Below are 17,017 nucleotides of genomic sequence, written 5' to 3' on the forward strand. Positions count from 1 at the left end.
GACATGTCGACCAATCAGAGTGAAGAACAGACTTCCGCCTTGCTCTATTTAAAATGCCTCAGCTTGACGGTTCACTTAAAGTTCAGACGACGTCGGCCGCGGTTTAACTCTCCAAACTTTATATACCTTTCCTCCCTCACAAAGTTGTGCTTCAGGAAACATGGTGAGTATATATTTAGCTTTTTTTTTTTTTACGTACATTCATGCGTTTGAACTGGTATTTTTTGTTAACCACTCATTCGTAATGAAGTCCATTGATTTAGTATTACAATGCATATTTGTCGAACATAAGTGTTTGTGTGTGTGTTAGCACGAGAGTGTTTTTACAATTTACAAGCGGTAGAAAATGGATGGATGGATACTGGGCATGCATGTGGGTAAACAAATGTCTCCCAGCTGCGATCGGTTCTCATCTTTCACTTAAAGACGTGGCTTGATTGGTTTGCGAATGTCACATCTCTTAATTGACAGACACAAAGAAAGGAGACCTTAATGCCTTCAGGTTTTTTCCAGCGAGGGCCACGTACATAAAAGTTGAAGGCCTAAAACCTGTCATGAGCCCACATGACCGTTATTATACAAACCCCGTTTCCATATGAGTTGGGAAATTGTGTTAGATGTAAATATAAACGGAATACAATGATTTGCAAATCCTTTTTCAACCCATATTCAATTGAATGCACTACAAAGACAAGATATTTGATGTTCAAACTCATAAACATTTTTTATTTTATTTTTTTTGTAAATACAATTTCATGGCTGCAACACGTGCCAAAGTAGTTGGGAAAGGGCATGTTCACCACTGTTACATCACCTTTTCTTTTAACACAATAAACGATTGGGAACTGAGGAAACTTAATTGTTGAAGCTTTGAAAGTGGAATTCTTTCCCATTCTTGTTTTATGTAGAGCTTCAGTCGACAGCCGGGTCTCCGCTGTCGTATTTTACGCTTCATAATGCGCCACACATTTTCGATGGGAGACAGGTCTGGACTGCAGGAGGACCAGGAAAGTACCCGCACTCTATTTTTTTTTTTTTTTTTTAAAGTAAAGAAGCCACGCTGTTGTAACACATGCTGAATGTGGCTTGGCATTGTCTTGCTGAAATAAGCAGGGGCGTCGATGAAAAAAACGGTGCTTAGCTGGCAGCATATGTTGTTCCAAAACCTGTATGTACCTTTCAGCATTAATGGTGCCTTCACTGATGTGTAAGTTACCCATGCCTTGGGCACTAATGCACCCCCATACCATCACAGATGCTGGCTTTTGAACTTTGGGTCGATAACAGTCTGGATGGTTCGCTTCCCCTTTAGTCAGGATGACACGATGTCGAATATTTCCAAAAACAATTTGAAATGTGGACTCGTCAGACCACAGAACACTTTTCCACTTTGCATGAGTCCATCTTAGATGATCTCGGGCCCAGAGAAGCCAGCGGCGTTTCTGGATGTTGTTGATAAATGGCTTTCGCTTTGCATAGTAGAGCTTTAACTTGCACTTACAGATGTAGTGATGAACTGTATTTAGTGACAGTGGTTTTCTGAAGTGTTCCTGAGCCCATGTGGTGATATCCTTTTAGAGATTGAGGTCGGTTTTTGATACAGTGCCGTCTGAGGGATCAAAGGTCACGGTCATTCAATGTTGGTTTCCGGCCATGCCGCTTACGTGGAGTGATTTCTCCAGATTTTCTGAACCTTTTGATGATATTATGGACCGTAGATGTTGAAATCCCTAAATTTCTTGCAATTGCACTTTGAGAAACTTTATTCTTAAACTGTTTTGACTATTTGCTCACGCAGTTGTGGACAAAGGGGTGTACCTCGCCCCATCCTTTCTTGTGAAAGACTGAGCTTTTTTTGGGAAGCTGTTTTTATACCCAATCATGGCACCCACCTGTTCCCAATTAAGCTGCACACCTGTGGGATGTTCCAAATAAGTGTTTGATGAGCATTCCTCAACTTTATCAGTATTTATTGCCACTTTTCCCAACTTCTTTGTCACGTGTTGCTGGCATCAAATTCTAAAGTTAATGATTATTTGCAAAAAAAAAAAAAGTTTATTAGTTTGAACATCAAATATGTTGTCTTTGTAGCATATTCAACTGAATATGGGTTGAAAATGATTTGCAAATCATTGTATTCCGTTTATATTTACATCCAACACAATTTCCCAACTCGTATGGAAACGGGGTTTGTATTTTGTCATTTCCTGTCCAGCGCACTTATTTTTCGTTCGTTCATCCTGTTTGCCTCCATTTCCCACCACTCCTCTGGTCTGTGTTTGCGCTGAAAATCAGAACACCTATCTCTGGTTTCCAATCAGGATGCTTTTCGGAGCTGCATTATTTTGCTTTGCAGTATGTAAATCAACTTTGTACCTTTCCTTGCTTTGCGCTTCATACGCCTGTTTTCCATCTGTGCACTTTTTTTGTTTTTGTGTTATCTCGTGTTTCCCTAGTAAAAGGAAAAAACACTTATTTTCTTTTTTCTGCACTTGCTTGCCCTCTCTGCATCCCAGGGTCCACACATACACGAAAACGTAACTAAAAAGCAATAACGTGGGGTTTATACAATTATTTTTATTCTTTAATATTATCATTGCACCAGGGCTTTTGCCCACTCAAAATCATACCATATCTTGCAAGAAATCTGTACACATGTTCTTTAAACTCCATGTAGAAGATGCCATTTTGGTTTTCAGGTCCAATTTTTGGAAGATATTGGGCTGGTTCCATCTTTCCTCAGTTTTTGTTTTTCTAATCATTTATCTTGTCTGTAGAATGTGTCGCGGAATTAAAAATAAATAAATAAAAACTAGCTATGGGCTGCAAATAGACCCCGGGCCACACTTTGGACACCCCTGCTCCGATCATTAATCCAGGTTGCTCATGAATATAAGAACAACAATTCACTGTCATAAAGTTAACATACTGTGGTGCTTTGAGCATTTATGATCATATTTGGTTTAAATGGCCAAGTTCTAACTCTTAAGACTTATTTCAAATTGTGATCCATTAAAGTGAATAAACAATCATTTTGATGTGTTTTCCCCTCTTCTTCCAAAAACGCCACCATTTGAATATGTAACATGCCCAGGGTTGCACAATTATAGACAATATAAATGATATCAATTTGGTCGACGATAGAGCTTCCTATCCTGATTAGGGCTGCAACTAACAACTAATTTGATTATCGATTAATCTGTCGATTACTTCGATTAATCGATAAAAGAGACAAACTACATTTCTATCCTTTCCAGTATTTTATTGAAAAAAAACAGCATACTGGCACCATACTTATTTTGATTGTTTCTCAGCTGTTTGTAAATGTTGCAGTTTATAAATAAATGTTTATTTAAAAAAAAAAAAAAAAATGCCTCTGCGCATAGCATAGATCCAACGAATCGATGACTAAATTAATCGCCAACTATTTTTATAATCGATTAGTTGTTGCAGCCCTAATCCTGATCTGTTTATTACACGCTCTGGCTTTGTTCTGCAAATTTGACAATGACAAGCGAACGAACGCTTCCTAAATGCAATGTCGCGGCCTCACTGGTGGCTAATGTCCCTCCACAGTGTCACTTTGAAGTCGGCCATACTCTCCTCCTATGAAAGCAAATAAACTGTTTCTCACAAGTATTATCCCTGGAGGACGATTAATATAACAATATAACATGCTACCCTTCACACGGTAGGAGGAAACCGTACGCCTTGCTGACCGCTTGGCCAGTGCTCTTTTAATGTTTTAGAAAATGTCATCAGTATCCACATGAACCATGACTCCTGATTTGGGAGCCAATTTCACAGAACCTGTCACGAGACTCCTGATTTTAATCCACATTTTGACCAACCAATATGTTTCTTTACCAGGACAAACGCACTCCTAATTTGGAGCCAGATCACTCACTCCAAAGAGTGTCCCTAGACTCCGGATTTTAGTTCACATTTTGACCACTCACATGTCACTATCTGTGGAACGCTCTCCCTGACCACCTGAGGGCACCACAGACTGTGGATGCTTTAAAAAAAAAAAAAAAAAAAGGCTTAAAAACCCTTTTTATTTAAAAAAATAAAAAGCATTTTTTAGATGTATGCATACTAGTTCTAGCTATTTGGCTGTTCTATTTTTTTTTTTTTTTTTTCTTCTTTTTTTTTTTTTTTTTAAATAAATACACTGTAGCACTTTGAGGTTGTTTACTCAATGTAAAGTGCTTTTTACAAATAAAATGTATTATTATTATTATTATTATTATACCAGAAAAAACATCGACATACTCCTGATTGTGAGCCAGCTCACTCAGCCCGTCATTATACTCCTGATTTTACTCCACATACCTATGTTTATGTATTTATGAGTGGATTTTTGTCAGAAAAATGTGACGACCTAACCCTGGTCCCTTTCACCCCCCCACAGCGCGAGTGTATCTCTGTGCACGTTGGTCAAGCAGGTGTCCAGATAGGAAATGCCTGTTGGGAGCTCTACTGTCTAGAACATGGAATTCAGGCAAACGGACAGTTGCCCAGTGATAAGACAATTGGGGAGGCAGATGATTCCTTCACCACCTTTTTTAGTCAGACCAGCGCTGGAAAACATGTCCCCAGAGCAGTTTTTGTGGACTTGGAGCCTACGGTCATTGGTAAAAAAAAAAACATCACTTCAGTAAAATAAATATTTCAAAGATTGTCAATATTAACATACATGTAAGGCATGCGGATGAATTGAGATATTAATTATGTTTATTCTGTTTATCCCCCGTTTTTCTGTTTTTTTTAGATGAGGTCCGTACAGGAACCTATCGGGAACTCTTCCACCCTGATCAGCTGATCACTGGAAAAGAAGATGCCGCGAACAACTACGCCCGTGGTCACTACACAGTTGGCAAAGAGATCATTGAGCTGGTGCTGGACAGAATCCGTAAACTGGTGAGAAATATCAAAGCATCTCTCTTAAAGAGGAACTTCACATTCTTTTGTTTTATTTTGCCTATCATTCACAATCCTTATGTAAGACATGTTTTTTTTAATTTTTTTTATGCATTCTAACTAGTAAATAAATGTTAGCAAAAGTCAGGTAACAATGGAGCTGCTCTATTCTATTTGTGCCTCAGTCTGGGTCCAGGAAAAGAACTGGATATCCATAATAAGCACACATACAGTACAGGCCAAAAGTTTGGACACCATTTCAATGCATTTTCTTTATTTTCATGACTATGGACAAAACTATGACACCTGTGAGGTGACCACCATTTCAGGTGACTACCTCTTGATGCTCATGGAGAGAATGCAAAGAGTGTGCAAAGCAGTAATCAGAGCAAAGGGTGGCTATTTTGAAGAAACTAGAATATAAAACATGTTTTCAGTTACTTCAGCTTAGTTTAAGTACATAACTCCACATGTGTTCATTCATAGTTTTGATGCCTTGGACCGAACGCTTACGTCAAAGCATCCTGATGCTGGGAAATTGAGTGAAATAACTTGGAGATGGCACTCTTGGCTGGATTCAAAACTACAGCGCTCTTTTCCGCATTGGATAGCGCCATCACAATTGGGCACACCACTCCAAAAATTCCTATAATTCCCTTTTTTGATACAGAACCCTCACGTCAAAGCATCCGGATGCTGGAAAATTTTGAGTGAATTAACTTGGAGATGGCACCCTTGGCTGGATTCACAGCTACAACGCTCTTTTCCGCATTGGATAGCGCCATCATAGTTGGGCACACCACTAAGAAATCCCTAAAATTTCTATTTTTGACAGCAAACCTTTTTGTCAAAGCATCCTGATGCTGGAAAATGTTGAGTGAATTAACTTGAGATGGCACCATCTGCTGGATCTATTTTTCCCCCCATTGGATAGTGCCATCAAAATTGGCAACATCACTACAAAATTCCTTCGGTTTCCTATTTTTGATACCAAACCCTTTCGTCAAAGCATCTTCAAGCTAGAAAACGTTGACTGGATTAACTTGTGAGATGGCACCCTTTGCTGGATTCACAGCTACAGCGCTCTTTTCCGCATTGGATAGCGCCATCACAATTGGGCAGGCCACTTAAAAAAAAAAAAAAAAAAAAAATCGTTATATACACCCGACCATTTTCCTGTGACGTCACATCGTGATGCCAACCCAAACAAACATGGCGGAAAGAACAGCAAGCTGTAGCGACATTAGCTCGGATTCAGACTCGGATTTCAGCGGCTTAAGCGATTCAACAGATTACGAATGTATTGAAACGGATGGTTGTAGTGTGGAGGCAGGTAGCGAAAACGAAATTGAAGAAGAAACTGAAGCTATTGAGCCATATCGGTTTGAACCGTATGCAAGCGAAAACGACACGACAGCCAGCGACACGGGAGAAAGCGAGAACGAATTCGGCGATCGCCTTCTAACCAACGATTGGTATGTGTTTGTTTGGCATTAAAGGAAACTAACAACTATGAACTAGGTTTACAGCATATGAAATACATTTGGCAACAACATGCACTTTGAGAGTGCAGACAGCCCAATTTTCATCAATTAATATATTCTGTAGACATACCCTCATCCGCGCTCTTTTCCTGAAAGCTGATCTGTCCAGTTTTGGAGTTGATGTCAGCAGGCCAGGGAAGCTAGGGTCGATAGGGGGTTTAGCTCATTTGTCTGCGGGAACAAGCTGCCGCCATTGCTTGCCGTACTACAGAGGTCCTTTGTCCCTGAATTGCTCACACACTCCGGCAGATTCAATGGGGGTCTGGCGGCAGATTTCTTTGACTTTATCGTTGGAAATGCATCTGCTTTGAGTGTCGCAGGATATCCACACGTTCTTGCCATCTCTGTCGTAGCATCGCTTTCATCGGTAAAGTGTGCGGAACAAACGTCCAATTTCTTGCCACTTTCGCATCTTTGGGCCACTGGTGCAACTTGAATCCGTCCCTGTTCGTGTTGTTACACCCTCCAACAACACACCGACGAGGCATGATGTCTCCAAGGTACGGAAAACAGTCGAAAAAACGGAAAATAACAGAGCTGATTTGACTCGGTGTTTGAGAAAATGGCGGATTGCTTCCCGATGTGACGCCACGTTGTGACGTCATCGCTCTGAGAGCAAATATTAGAAAGGCGTTTAATTCGCCAAAATTCACCCATTTAGAGTTCGGAAATCGGTTAAAAAAATACAGTCTTTTTTTCTGCAACATCAAGGTGTATATATTGACGCTTGCATAGGTCTGGTGATAATGTTCCCCTTTTAAACAAGTTGAAAAACGTATTCGGGTGTTACCATTTAGTGGTCAATTGTACGGAATATGTACTGTACTGTGCAATCTACTAAAAAGTTTCAATCAATCAAAAAAACCAGCAGGAACCAGTATCAAAACATGCATCAGAAGGCCTGACCAAATAGTATGAAGTTAAAAAGACAAGTGTGTATATTTGCCGAATTTAATATTCTAACAATATTCTCCTGTTTTGTCAGGCGGACCAGTGCACGGGTCTTCAAGGCTTTCTGATTTTCCACAGCTTCGGTGGCGGCACCGGTTCTGGTTTCACCTCCCTGTTGATGGAGCGCCTGTCCGTGGACTACGGCAAGAAGTCCAAGCTGGAGTTCTCGGTCTACCCGGCTCCCCAGGTGTCCACTGCTGTGGTGGAGCCCTACAACTCCATCCTGACCACACACACCACCTTGGAGCACTCGGACTGCGCCTTTATGGTGGATAACGAGGCCATCTACGACATCTGCCGCAGGAACCTGGACATCGAGCGTCCGTCTTACACCAACCTGAACAGGTTAGTCAGTCAGATTGTTTCCTCGGTCACCGCGTCCCTGCGCTTCGACGGCGCCCTCAACGTCGATCTGATGGAGTTCCAGACCAACCTGGTGCCGTATCCTCGTATCCACTTCCCCCTGGTCACCTACGCGCCCATCATCTCTGTGGAGAAGGCTTACCATGAGCAATTAACCGTCTCGGAAATCACCAATTCCTGCTTCGAGCCGGCCAACCAGATGGTGAAATGTGACCCTCGCCACGGGAAGTACATGGCGTGCTGCCTCCTGTACCGCGGCGACGTGGTGCCCAAGGACGTCAACTCGGCAATCATCAACATCAAATCCAAGCGCGCCGTCCAGTTTGTGGACTGGTGCCCCACCGGCTTCAAGGTGGGCATCAACTACCAGCCGCCCACCGTGGTCCCTGGTGGAGATCTGGCCAAGGTCCAGAGGGCCGTGTGCATGCTGAGCAACACCACTGCCATCGCGGAGGCCTGGGCGCGGCTGGACCGCAAGTTTGACCTCATGTACGCCAAGCGCGCCTTCGTCCACTGGTACGTGGGCGAGGGCATGGAGGAAGGGGAGTTCTCAGAAGCCAGGGAGGACATGGCCGCTCTGGAGAAGGATTACGAGGAGGTCGGAGTCGACTCCGTAGATGATGAGGAAGAGGAAGAATATTAGGTGGCACAAATGCACTTAATGTTTAAGTTACTAAGATATTACTTGTTTTTGTTTTTGTTGTTGTTGGCTTTTAAAAAGTTGATAGTTGACTGCTTAGTACACTGGAATCCCAAATTGCTGCAATGTGGTAACTTATATTTTTACCAAAGATACCATGTCAAACCGAAGAAATTTAATAAAATGTTAATAAATCCATGATGGAACTATTGCATGTTTTTTTTTTTTGTAGTACAATAATTTTAACCTTTTACAAGCTAAATCTGTGACAGACCTCAACTCAAAACACTTGCATCTTAAATCCTTGTCTCCCATTGGCGTGAAATCAATTTAATTGGTAATTGACCCGCCCCCCAACAAAATATTTTTAAAGAAAAATGTAAGATATTGTATAAAAATACAATTTACTACAAACAGTAGTTTCATGAAATAATGGACAGCATTTACCTTGAAAAGTGGACTTCAATACCTCCAAGCAGCTTCTCTATATTTTCATGGATAAATGTCCGCCGTTTAACTATTTTACCATTCTTGGCTGCGTAAGTATGGTGCAGTATTGCGTGACACATTGTCATGGTATTGATGATTTATTTCTTCAATTCAATGAATATCTAGCACTTTTTCCTCAGCACTGACCTTCATTCGCATCGTTCGGAAACAAAGTAGATCTCTAGCTAAAAGCTAATGTTGGCGAGTAAGACCAAATGTATTGGTCGGATCTTAACGAGATTCACTGACATTTGGTATGCCGTCTAACGGCGTGGATGCTTGTAACTCAAATTTGTGCTTGCAATTTAAAACAATTCTCAGAGACCGCTCTTACCTCAAAACACTCGTGTGTGTGTGTGTGACAATAAGACCTCACACAATGACTAAATCTGGGTTTTAGTGTAGTTCATGTAAATAAAATGTAATACTAACTATGGACCCTGCATCCTTTTTCCTATGTGGGGGGGAGGGGGAGTTATTTCACTTTAGCATAAATAAAAACTTGTTTTCAACTTTTTGTCAATTTAAAGGGGAACATTATCACCAGACCTATGTAAGCGTCAATATATACCTTGATGTTGCAGAAAAAAGACCATATATTTTTTTAACCGATTTCAGAACTCTAAATGGGTGAATTTGGGTGAATTAAACGCCTTTCTATTATTCGCTCTCGGGAAGCAATCCGCCATTTTCTCACTTTCGTCGGTGTGTTGTCGGAGGGTGTAACAACACGAACAGGGACGGACGGATTCAAGTTGCACCAGTGGCCCAAAGATGCGAAAGTGGCAAGAAATTTGGACGAAATTTGTTCAAAATACGAGGGTGTGGGGAAAGCCGACGAAATGGTCAGTCGTTTGTTCCGCACACTTTACCGACGAAAGCTATGCTACGACAGAGATGGCAAGAATGTGTGGATATCCTGCGACACTCAAAGCAGATGCATTTCCAACGATAAAGTCAAAGAAATCTGCCGCCAGACCCCCATTGAATCTGCCGGAGTGTGTGAGCTATTCAGGGACAAAGGACCTCGGTAGCACGGCAAGCAATGGCGGCAGTTTGTTCCCGCAGACGAGCGAGCTAAACCCCCTGGATGTCTTGGCTCACACCGTCCCTTATGCCACCGAAGATGATCAAGAGAAGAATATCGACCCTAGCTTCCCTGGCCTGCTGACATCAACTCCAAAACTGGACAGATCAGCTTTCATGAAAAGAGAGCGGATGAGGGTATGTCTACAGAATATATTAATTGATGAAAACTTTATTCATTACTCGCGGTTTTACGTAAATTATTATACTTAAACTGTGTTTACCAATAATTTAGCTTAAAAACATTTATTTTTTTCAATCATTCGAGTACATTCGGGTAGTCTTGTGTAATGCAGTATTTTGTGTCTATTTAGGTATGGTTAACCTGAGTGCTGAAATCGTGGAAAAATATATGTTCTTAGCGCGCCTGAAATGGGCTGTCTGCACTCTCAAAGTGCATGTTGTTGCCAAATGTATTTCATATGCTGTAAACCTAGTTCATAGTTGTTAGTAATTATCTTATCAGACAGTGTTAAGCCGCTGAAATCCGAGTCTGAATCCGAGCTAATGTCGCTAACCCTTACTGTTTGTTTGTATTGGCATCACTGTGTGACGTCACAGGAAAATGGACGGGTGTATATAACGATGGTTAAAATCAGGCACTTTGAAGCTTTTTTTAGGGATATTGCGTGATGGGTAAAATTTTGAAAAAAACTTCGAAAAATAAAATAAGCCACTGGGAACTGATTTTTAATGGTTTTAACCCTTCTGAAATTGTGATAATGTTCCACATTAAACTTTATAGTTTTCAGTGGTTCAATTTAAAAAAAGTTACACATAAATTGTATTACAGAGTTAAGAATGTAATAGTTAACGACTAATAAAAACCACAAATTCAGTATTTCGTTTAAGAGAGAAAAAGTCAACATTTACCACAGCTATAAAATGCAGATTTGTGCTACCAAACTTTTGTCAAAGCATCTTCATGTTAGAAAATGTGTGAATTAAAATGTGAGATGGCACCCTCTGCTGGATTCACAGCTGCAGCACTCTTTTTTTTTTTTTTCCTTTTTTTTTAAGTTTTAATTTTTTTTTGTTAGCGCCATCAACATTGGGCACATCATTTTAAAAAATCCCCTGAAGTTTCTACTTTGATCCCAAACCTTTATGTCAAAGCATCTTCAAGCTGGAAAATGTAGAGTGAATTAACTTGAGAAGACACCCTCTGCTGGATTCACAGCGACATGTTTTCTCATAGAATAGCGCCATCAAAATTATGCACGCCATTAAAAAAAAAAAAAAAAAAAAAATTAAATATTTTTGATGCTAAACCCTTACGTCAAAGCACCTTCAAGCTGGAAAATGTTGAGTGAATTAACTCGTGAGACTACACCTTCTGCTGGATTCACAGCTACAGTACTCTTTTCCGTATTGGATAGCGCCATCACAATTGGGTGACCACTTGAAAAAAAAAAAATCCCTTTTTTGATACCAAACCCTTATGTCAAAGCATACTGATGCTGGAAAATGTTGAGTGAATTAACTTGAGATGGCACCCTTGGCTGGATTCAAAACTACAACGCTCCTTTCTGCATTGGATAGCGCCGTCACAATTGGGCACACTACTCAAAAAATTCCTAAAATTCCCTTTTTTGATACCGAACCCTCACATCAAAGCATCCTGATGCTGGAAAATTTTGAGTGAAATAACTTTGAGATGGCACCCTTGGCTGGATTCACAGCTACGGCGCTCTTTTCCGCATTGGATAGCGCCATCACAATTGAGCACACCACTAAGAAATCCCTAAAATTACTATATTTGACAGCAAACCTTTTTGTCAAAGCATCCTGATGCTGGAAATGTTGAGTGAATTAACTTGTGAGATGGCACCCCTTTAATGGATTCTAAGCTACAGCGCTCTTTTCCGCATTGGATAGCGCCATCATAATTGGGCACACCACTACAAAAATCCCTAAAATTACTATTTGTGACCGCAAACCTTTTTGTCAAAGCATCTTTAAGCTGGAAAATGTTGACTGAATTAACTTGTGCGACAGCACCCTCTGCTGGATTCACAGCTACAGCACACTTTTTCTCATAGGATAGTGCCATCAAATTTGGGCACGTTAAAAAATCCTTTATGTCAAAGCATCTTCAAGCTGGAAAAAGTTGAGTGAATTAACTTGATGGCACCATTTGCTGGATCTTTTTTTCTCCATTGGATAGTGCCATCAAAATTGGCCACATCACTACAAAATTCCTTTTGTTTCCTATTTTTGATACCAAACCCTTTTGTCAAAGCATCTTCAAGCTAGAAAACGTTGACTTAATTAACTTGTGAGATGGCACCCTTTGCTGGATTCACAGCTACAGCGCTCTTTTCCGCATTGGATAGCGCCATCACAATTAGGCAGGCCACTAAAAAAATCCCTAAAATTACTATTTTTTTGATACCAAACCCTTTTGTCAAAGCATCTTCAAGCTGGAAAATGTCGAGTGAATTAACTTGTAAGATGGCACTCTTTGCTGGATTCACAGCTACAGCGCTCCTTTCCGCATTGGATAGCGCCATCACAATTGGGCAGGCCACTAAAAATCCCTCAAATTCCTATTTTTTGATACCAAACCCTAGTATCAAAGCATGTTTAGGCTGGAAAAAGTTGAGTGAATAAACGTGTGGGATGGCACCATCTGCTGGATCTTTTTTTCCCCATTGGATAGTGCCACAAAAATTGGACACATCACTAAAAAAAATCCCTATAGTTTCCAATTTTTTTTATACCAAACCCTTTTGTCAAAGCATCTTCAAGCTGGAAAATGTCGAGTGTATTAACTTGTAAGATGCCACTCTTTGCTGGATTCACAGTGGAGCACTCTTTTCCCCATTGAATAGCGCCATCACAATTGGACACAGCACTAAAAAAAATGCCTAAAATTCCTATTTTTTGATACCAAACCCTAGTGTCAATGCATCTTTTAAGCTGGAAAAAGTTGAGTGAATAAACGTGTGGGATGGCACCATCTGTTGGATCTTTTTTTCCCCATTGGATAGTGCCATCAAAATTGGACACAGCACTAAAAAAAAATCCCTAAAATTCCTATTTTTTGATATCAAACCCTAGTGTCAATGCATCTTTAGGCTGGAAAAAGTTGAGTGAATAAACGTGTGGGATGGCACCATCTGCTGGATCTTTTTTTCCCCATTGGATAGTGCCACAAAAATTGGACACATCACTAAAAAAAATCCCTATAGTTTCCAATTTTTTTTTTCCAAACCCTTTTGTCAAAGCATCTTCAAGCTGGAAAATGTCGAGTGTATTAACTTGTAAGATGCCACTCTTTGCTGGATTCACAGTGGAGCACTCTTTTCCCCATTGAATAGCGCCATCACAATTGGACACAGCACTAAAAAAAATCCCTAAAATTCCTATTTTTTGATACCAAACCCTAGTGTCAATGCATCTTTAAGCTGGAAAAAGTTGAGTGAATAAACGTGTGGGATGGCACCATCTGCTGGATCTTTTTTTCCCCATTGGATAGTGCCATCAAAATTGGACACAGCACTAAAAAAATCCTTAAAATTCCTATTTTGTGATACCAAACCTTAGTGTCAAAGCATCTTTAAGCTGGAAAAAGTTGAGTGAATAAACGTGTGGGATGGCACCATCTGCTGGATCTTTTTTTCCCCATTGGATAGTGCCATCAAAATTGGACACATCACTAAAAAAAATCCCCATAGTTTCCGATTTTTTATACCAAACCCTTTCGTCAAAGCATGTTGATGCTGAAAAACGTTAAGACGACACCCTTTGCCGAATTGACATCAGATAGCGCCATCAAACCACTTTCTTTTTAAACTACCCTTTCAAACTGATTGGTCATTAAAAATAAAGTTGTAAACACTGAACCGCCAACAAACGAACTATATTTCTTGAGATGCCAAAAAACGAAACAAATGTCATTCCAGCTCCTCAATCAGGCAGCGTGGTGGACATGATATCAGACTCGTATCAGACTTTGCATCGGTCTCAAGCTCATTTGTATCACCTGAATACATCAGCGCTGAATCCTGAGGTGCTTCGGTTGTCTTACTGCCGCCAATAAAAAGCCAGGACTTATCTGGGCCAGAGTGGATGCTCTCACTCCCGACTGCCTCCACATTGTCATTGCCATCCCCTGAGATGACTTCTATCTTGGGTTTGAACTCCCGGTCCAAGGAGAACAAATCCGCCAGGTCTTCTGAGTCCACATCCTCCAGATCGGGCAGGTCATCAACAAGCAGCGGCTCAGTCCGAGGAATACTTTCCAGTTGTTCTGCATCCACCAGTTCAGTCACCAGTGGTCCAGGACCATGTCCAGTTTCACCAGGAGCTTCAACATGGAACTCACCTCTTTCTGACTGTTTCCCATCGTCCTCCTTGGACTTTTCTCCGTCTTTCTCCGGATCTTCTTTGCAGAGCTGCAGATTTATTTGGTTTTGTGTGAACTCTTCTTGAGCATCCAGGGTATCCTGCACAAACCCTTGGATTTTCTCAGTGACGGCGTCCTGATGAGAAGCTTCTGGATCGAAGGAAGTCTCACCTGAAAGAGACCGCACTGTTAGAGTAGGAGTGGTACCCAGAGGTCTTTGTTAGCTCTTCTTCTGCCTGTACCCTTGATCACCCACTGGGAGGTGAGGGGAGCAATGAGCAGCAGCCGTGCCCGGAAATCATTTTTGGTGATTTAACCCCCAACTCCAACCCTTGATGCGGAGTGCCAAGCAGGTTACTTAATGGGTCCCATTTTTATTTAATAGTCTTCGGTAGGACTCGGTTTGAACTCATTACCTACTGATCTCAGGGCGGACACTCTAACCACAAGGCCACTAATTCTTCAGGACAACCTAACAATACATGGACAAAGATAAGACCTTCTGGAGGAAAGTTCTGTGGTCAGATGAAATTAAAAATTAGCTGTTTGGCCACGATACCCAGCAATATGTTTAGAGGAGAAAAGGTGAGGCCTTTAATCCCAGGAACACCAATCATACCATCAAGCATGGTGGTGGTAGTATTATGCTCTGGGCCTGTTTTGCTGCCAATGGAACTGGTGCTTTACATAGAGTAAATGGGACAATGAAAAAGGAGGATTACCTCCAAATTCTTTGACAACCTAAAATCATCAGCCCGGAGGTTGGGTCTTGGGCGCAGTTGGGTGGTCCAACAGGACAATGACCCCAAACACACGCCAAAAGTGATAAAGAAATGGCTAAATCAGGCTAGAATTAAGGTTTTAGAATGGACTTCCCAAAGTCCTGACTTAAACGTGTGGACAATGCTGAAGAAACAAGTCCATGTCAGAAAACCAACAAATTTAGCTTAACTTCACCAATTTTTGTCAAGAGGAGTGGTCAAAGATTCAACGAGAAGCTTGTGGATGGCTACCAAAAGCGCCTTATTGCAGTGAAACTTGCCAAGGGACATGTAAGCAAATATTAACATTGCTGTATGTATACTTTTGACCCAGCAGATTTGCTCACATTTCCAGTAGACTCATAATAAATTCATAAAAGAACCAAACTTCATGAATGTTTTTTGTGACCAACAAGTATGTGCTCCAATCACTCTATCACAAAAATAAGAGTTATAGAAATTATTGGAAACTCAAGACAGCCATGACATTATGTTCTTTACAAGTGTATGGAGACTTTTGACCACGACTGTATGTATACAGGTAAAAGCCAGTAAATTAGAATATTTTGAAAAACTTGATTTATTTCAGTAATTGCATTCAAAAGGTGTAACTTGTACATTATATTTATTCATTGCACACAGACTGATGCATTCAAATGTTTATTTCATTTAATTTTGATGATTTGAAGTGGCAACAAATGAAAATCCAAAATTCCGTGTGTCACAAAATTAGAATATTACTTAAGGCTAATACAAAAAAGGGATTTTTAGAAATGTTGGCCAACTGAAAAGTATGAAAATGAAAAATATGAGCATGTACAATACTCAATACTTGGTTGGAGCTCCTTTTGCCTCAATTACTGCGTTAATGCGGCGTGGCATGGAGTCGATGAGTTTCTGGCACTGCTCAGGTGTTATGAGAGCCCAGGTTGCTCTGATAGTGGCCTTCAACTCTTCTGCGTTTTTGGGTCTGGCATTCTGCATCTTCCTTTTCACAATACCCCACAGATTTTCTATGGGGCTAAGGTCAGGGGAGTTGGCGGGCCAATTTAGAACAGAAATACCATGGTCCGTAAACCAGGCACGGGTAGATTTTGCGCTGTGTGCAGGCGCCAAGTCCTGTTGGAACTTGAAATCTCCATCTCCATAGAGCAGGTCAGCAGCAGGAAGCATGAAGTGCTCTAAAACTTGCTGGTAGACGGCTGCGTTGACCCTGGATCTCAGGAAACAGAGTGGACCGACACCAGCTGGACTGCTGCTGAGTGGTCCAAAGTCATGTTTTCTGACGAAAGCAAATTTTGCATTTCCTTTGGAAATCGAGGTCCCAGAGTCTGGAGGAAGACAGGAGAGGCACAGGATCCACGTTGCCTGAAGTCTAGTGTAAAGTTTCCACCATCAGTGATGGTTTGGGGTGCCATGTCATCTGCTGGTGTCGGTCCACTCTGTTTCCTGAGATCCAGGGTCAACGCAGCCGTCTACCAGCAAGTTTTAGAGCACTTCATGCTTCCTGCTGCTGACCTGCTCTATGGAGATGGAGATTTCAAGTTCCAACAGGACTTGGCGCCTGCACACAGCGCAAAATCTACCCGTGCCTGGTTTACGGACCATGGTATTTCTGTTCTAAATTGGCCCGCCAACTCCCCTGACCTTAGCCCCATAGAAAATCTGTGGGGTATTGTGAAAAGGAAGATGCAGAATGCCAGACCCAAAAACGCAGAAGAGTTGAAGGCCACTATCAGAGCAACCTGGGCTCTCATAACACCTGAGCAGTGCCAGAAACTCATCGACTCCATGCCACGCCGCATTAACGCAGTAATTGAGGCAAAAGGAGCTCCAACCAAGTATTGAGTATTGTACATGCTCATATTTTTCATTTTCATACTTTTCAGTTGGCCAACATTTCTAAAAA

General features: G+C 41.3%; 2 protein-coding genes across 3 annotated transcripts in view; one reads left to right on the plus strand and one right to left on the minus strand.

Annotated features, from left to right (window-relative positions):
* Positions 1–8,619, plus strand: LOC133572709 (tubulin alpha chain-like). The gene is made up of 4 exons (XM_061925652.2): positions 1–163; positions 4,415–4,637; positions 4,775–4,923; positions 7,453–8,619. The coding sequence occupies exons 1-4, from the start codon at positions 161–163 to the stop codon at positions 8,422–8,424; spliced, it is 1,347 nt and encodes a 448-aa protein (XP_061781636.1). The 5' UTR covers positions 1–160; the 3' UTR covers positions 8,425–8,619.
* A 5,223-nt stretch (positions 8,620–13,842) lies between these two features.
* dnaaf1 (dynein axonemal assembly factor 1) overlaps positions 13,843–17,017 on the minus strand; it is a 28,820-nt gene continuing 25,645 nt past the window's right edge. For both annotated transcript variants that reach the window (XM_061925654.1, XM_061925653.1), the window contains exon 3: positions 13,843–14,518. In XM_061925654.1, coding sequence (XP_061781638.1) covers positions 13,896–14,518 — 623 coding nt within the window. In that variant the 3' untranslated portion in view covers positions 13,843–13,895. The remainder of the gene's footprint in view (positions 14,519–17,017) is intronic.

This window comes from Nerophis lumbriciformis, linkage group LG30 (genome assembly GCF_033978685.3).
Source record: "Nerophis lumbriciformis linkage group LG30, RoL_Nlum_v2.1, whole genome shotgun sequence".
Taxonomy (NCBI): domain Eukaryota; kingdom Metazoa; phylum Chordata; class Actinopteri; order Syngnathiformes; family Syngnathidae; genus Nerophis; species Nerophis lumbriciformis.

Excerpts from the sequence above, each read along its gene's own strand:
- LOC133572709 (XM_061925652.2), top strand. Across the intron at positions 4,638-4,774 it reads CTTGGAGCCTACGGTCATTG|ATGAGGTCCGTACAGGAACC; the intron begins GTAAAAAAAAAA and ends TGTTTTTTTTAG. Across the intron at positions 4,924-7,452 it reads TGGACAGAATCCGTAAACTG|GCGGACCAGTGCACGGGTCT; the intron begins GTGAGAAATATC and ends CTGTTTTGTCAG.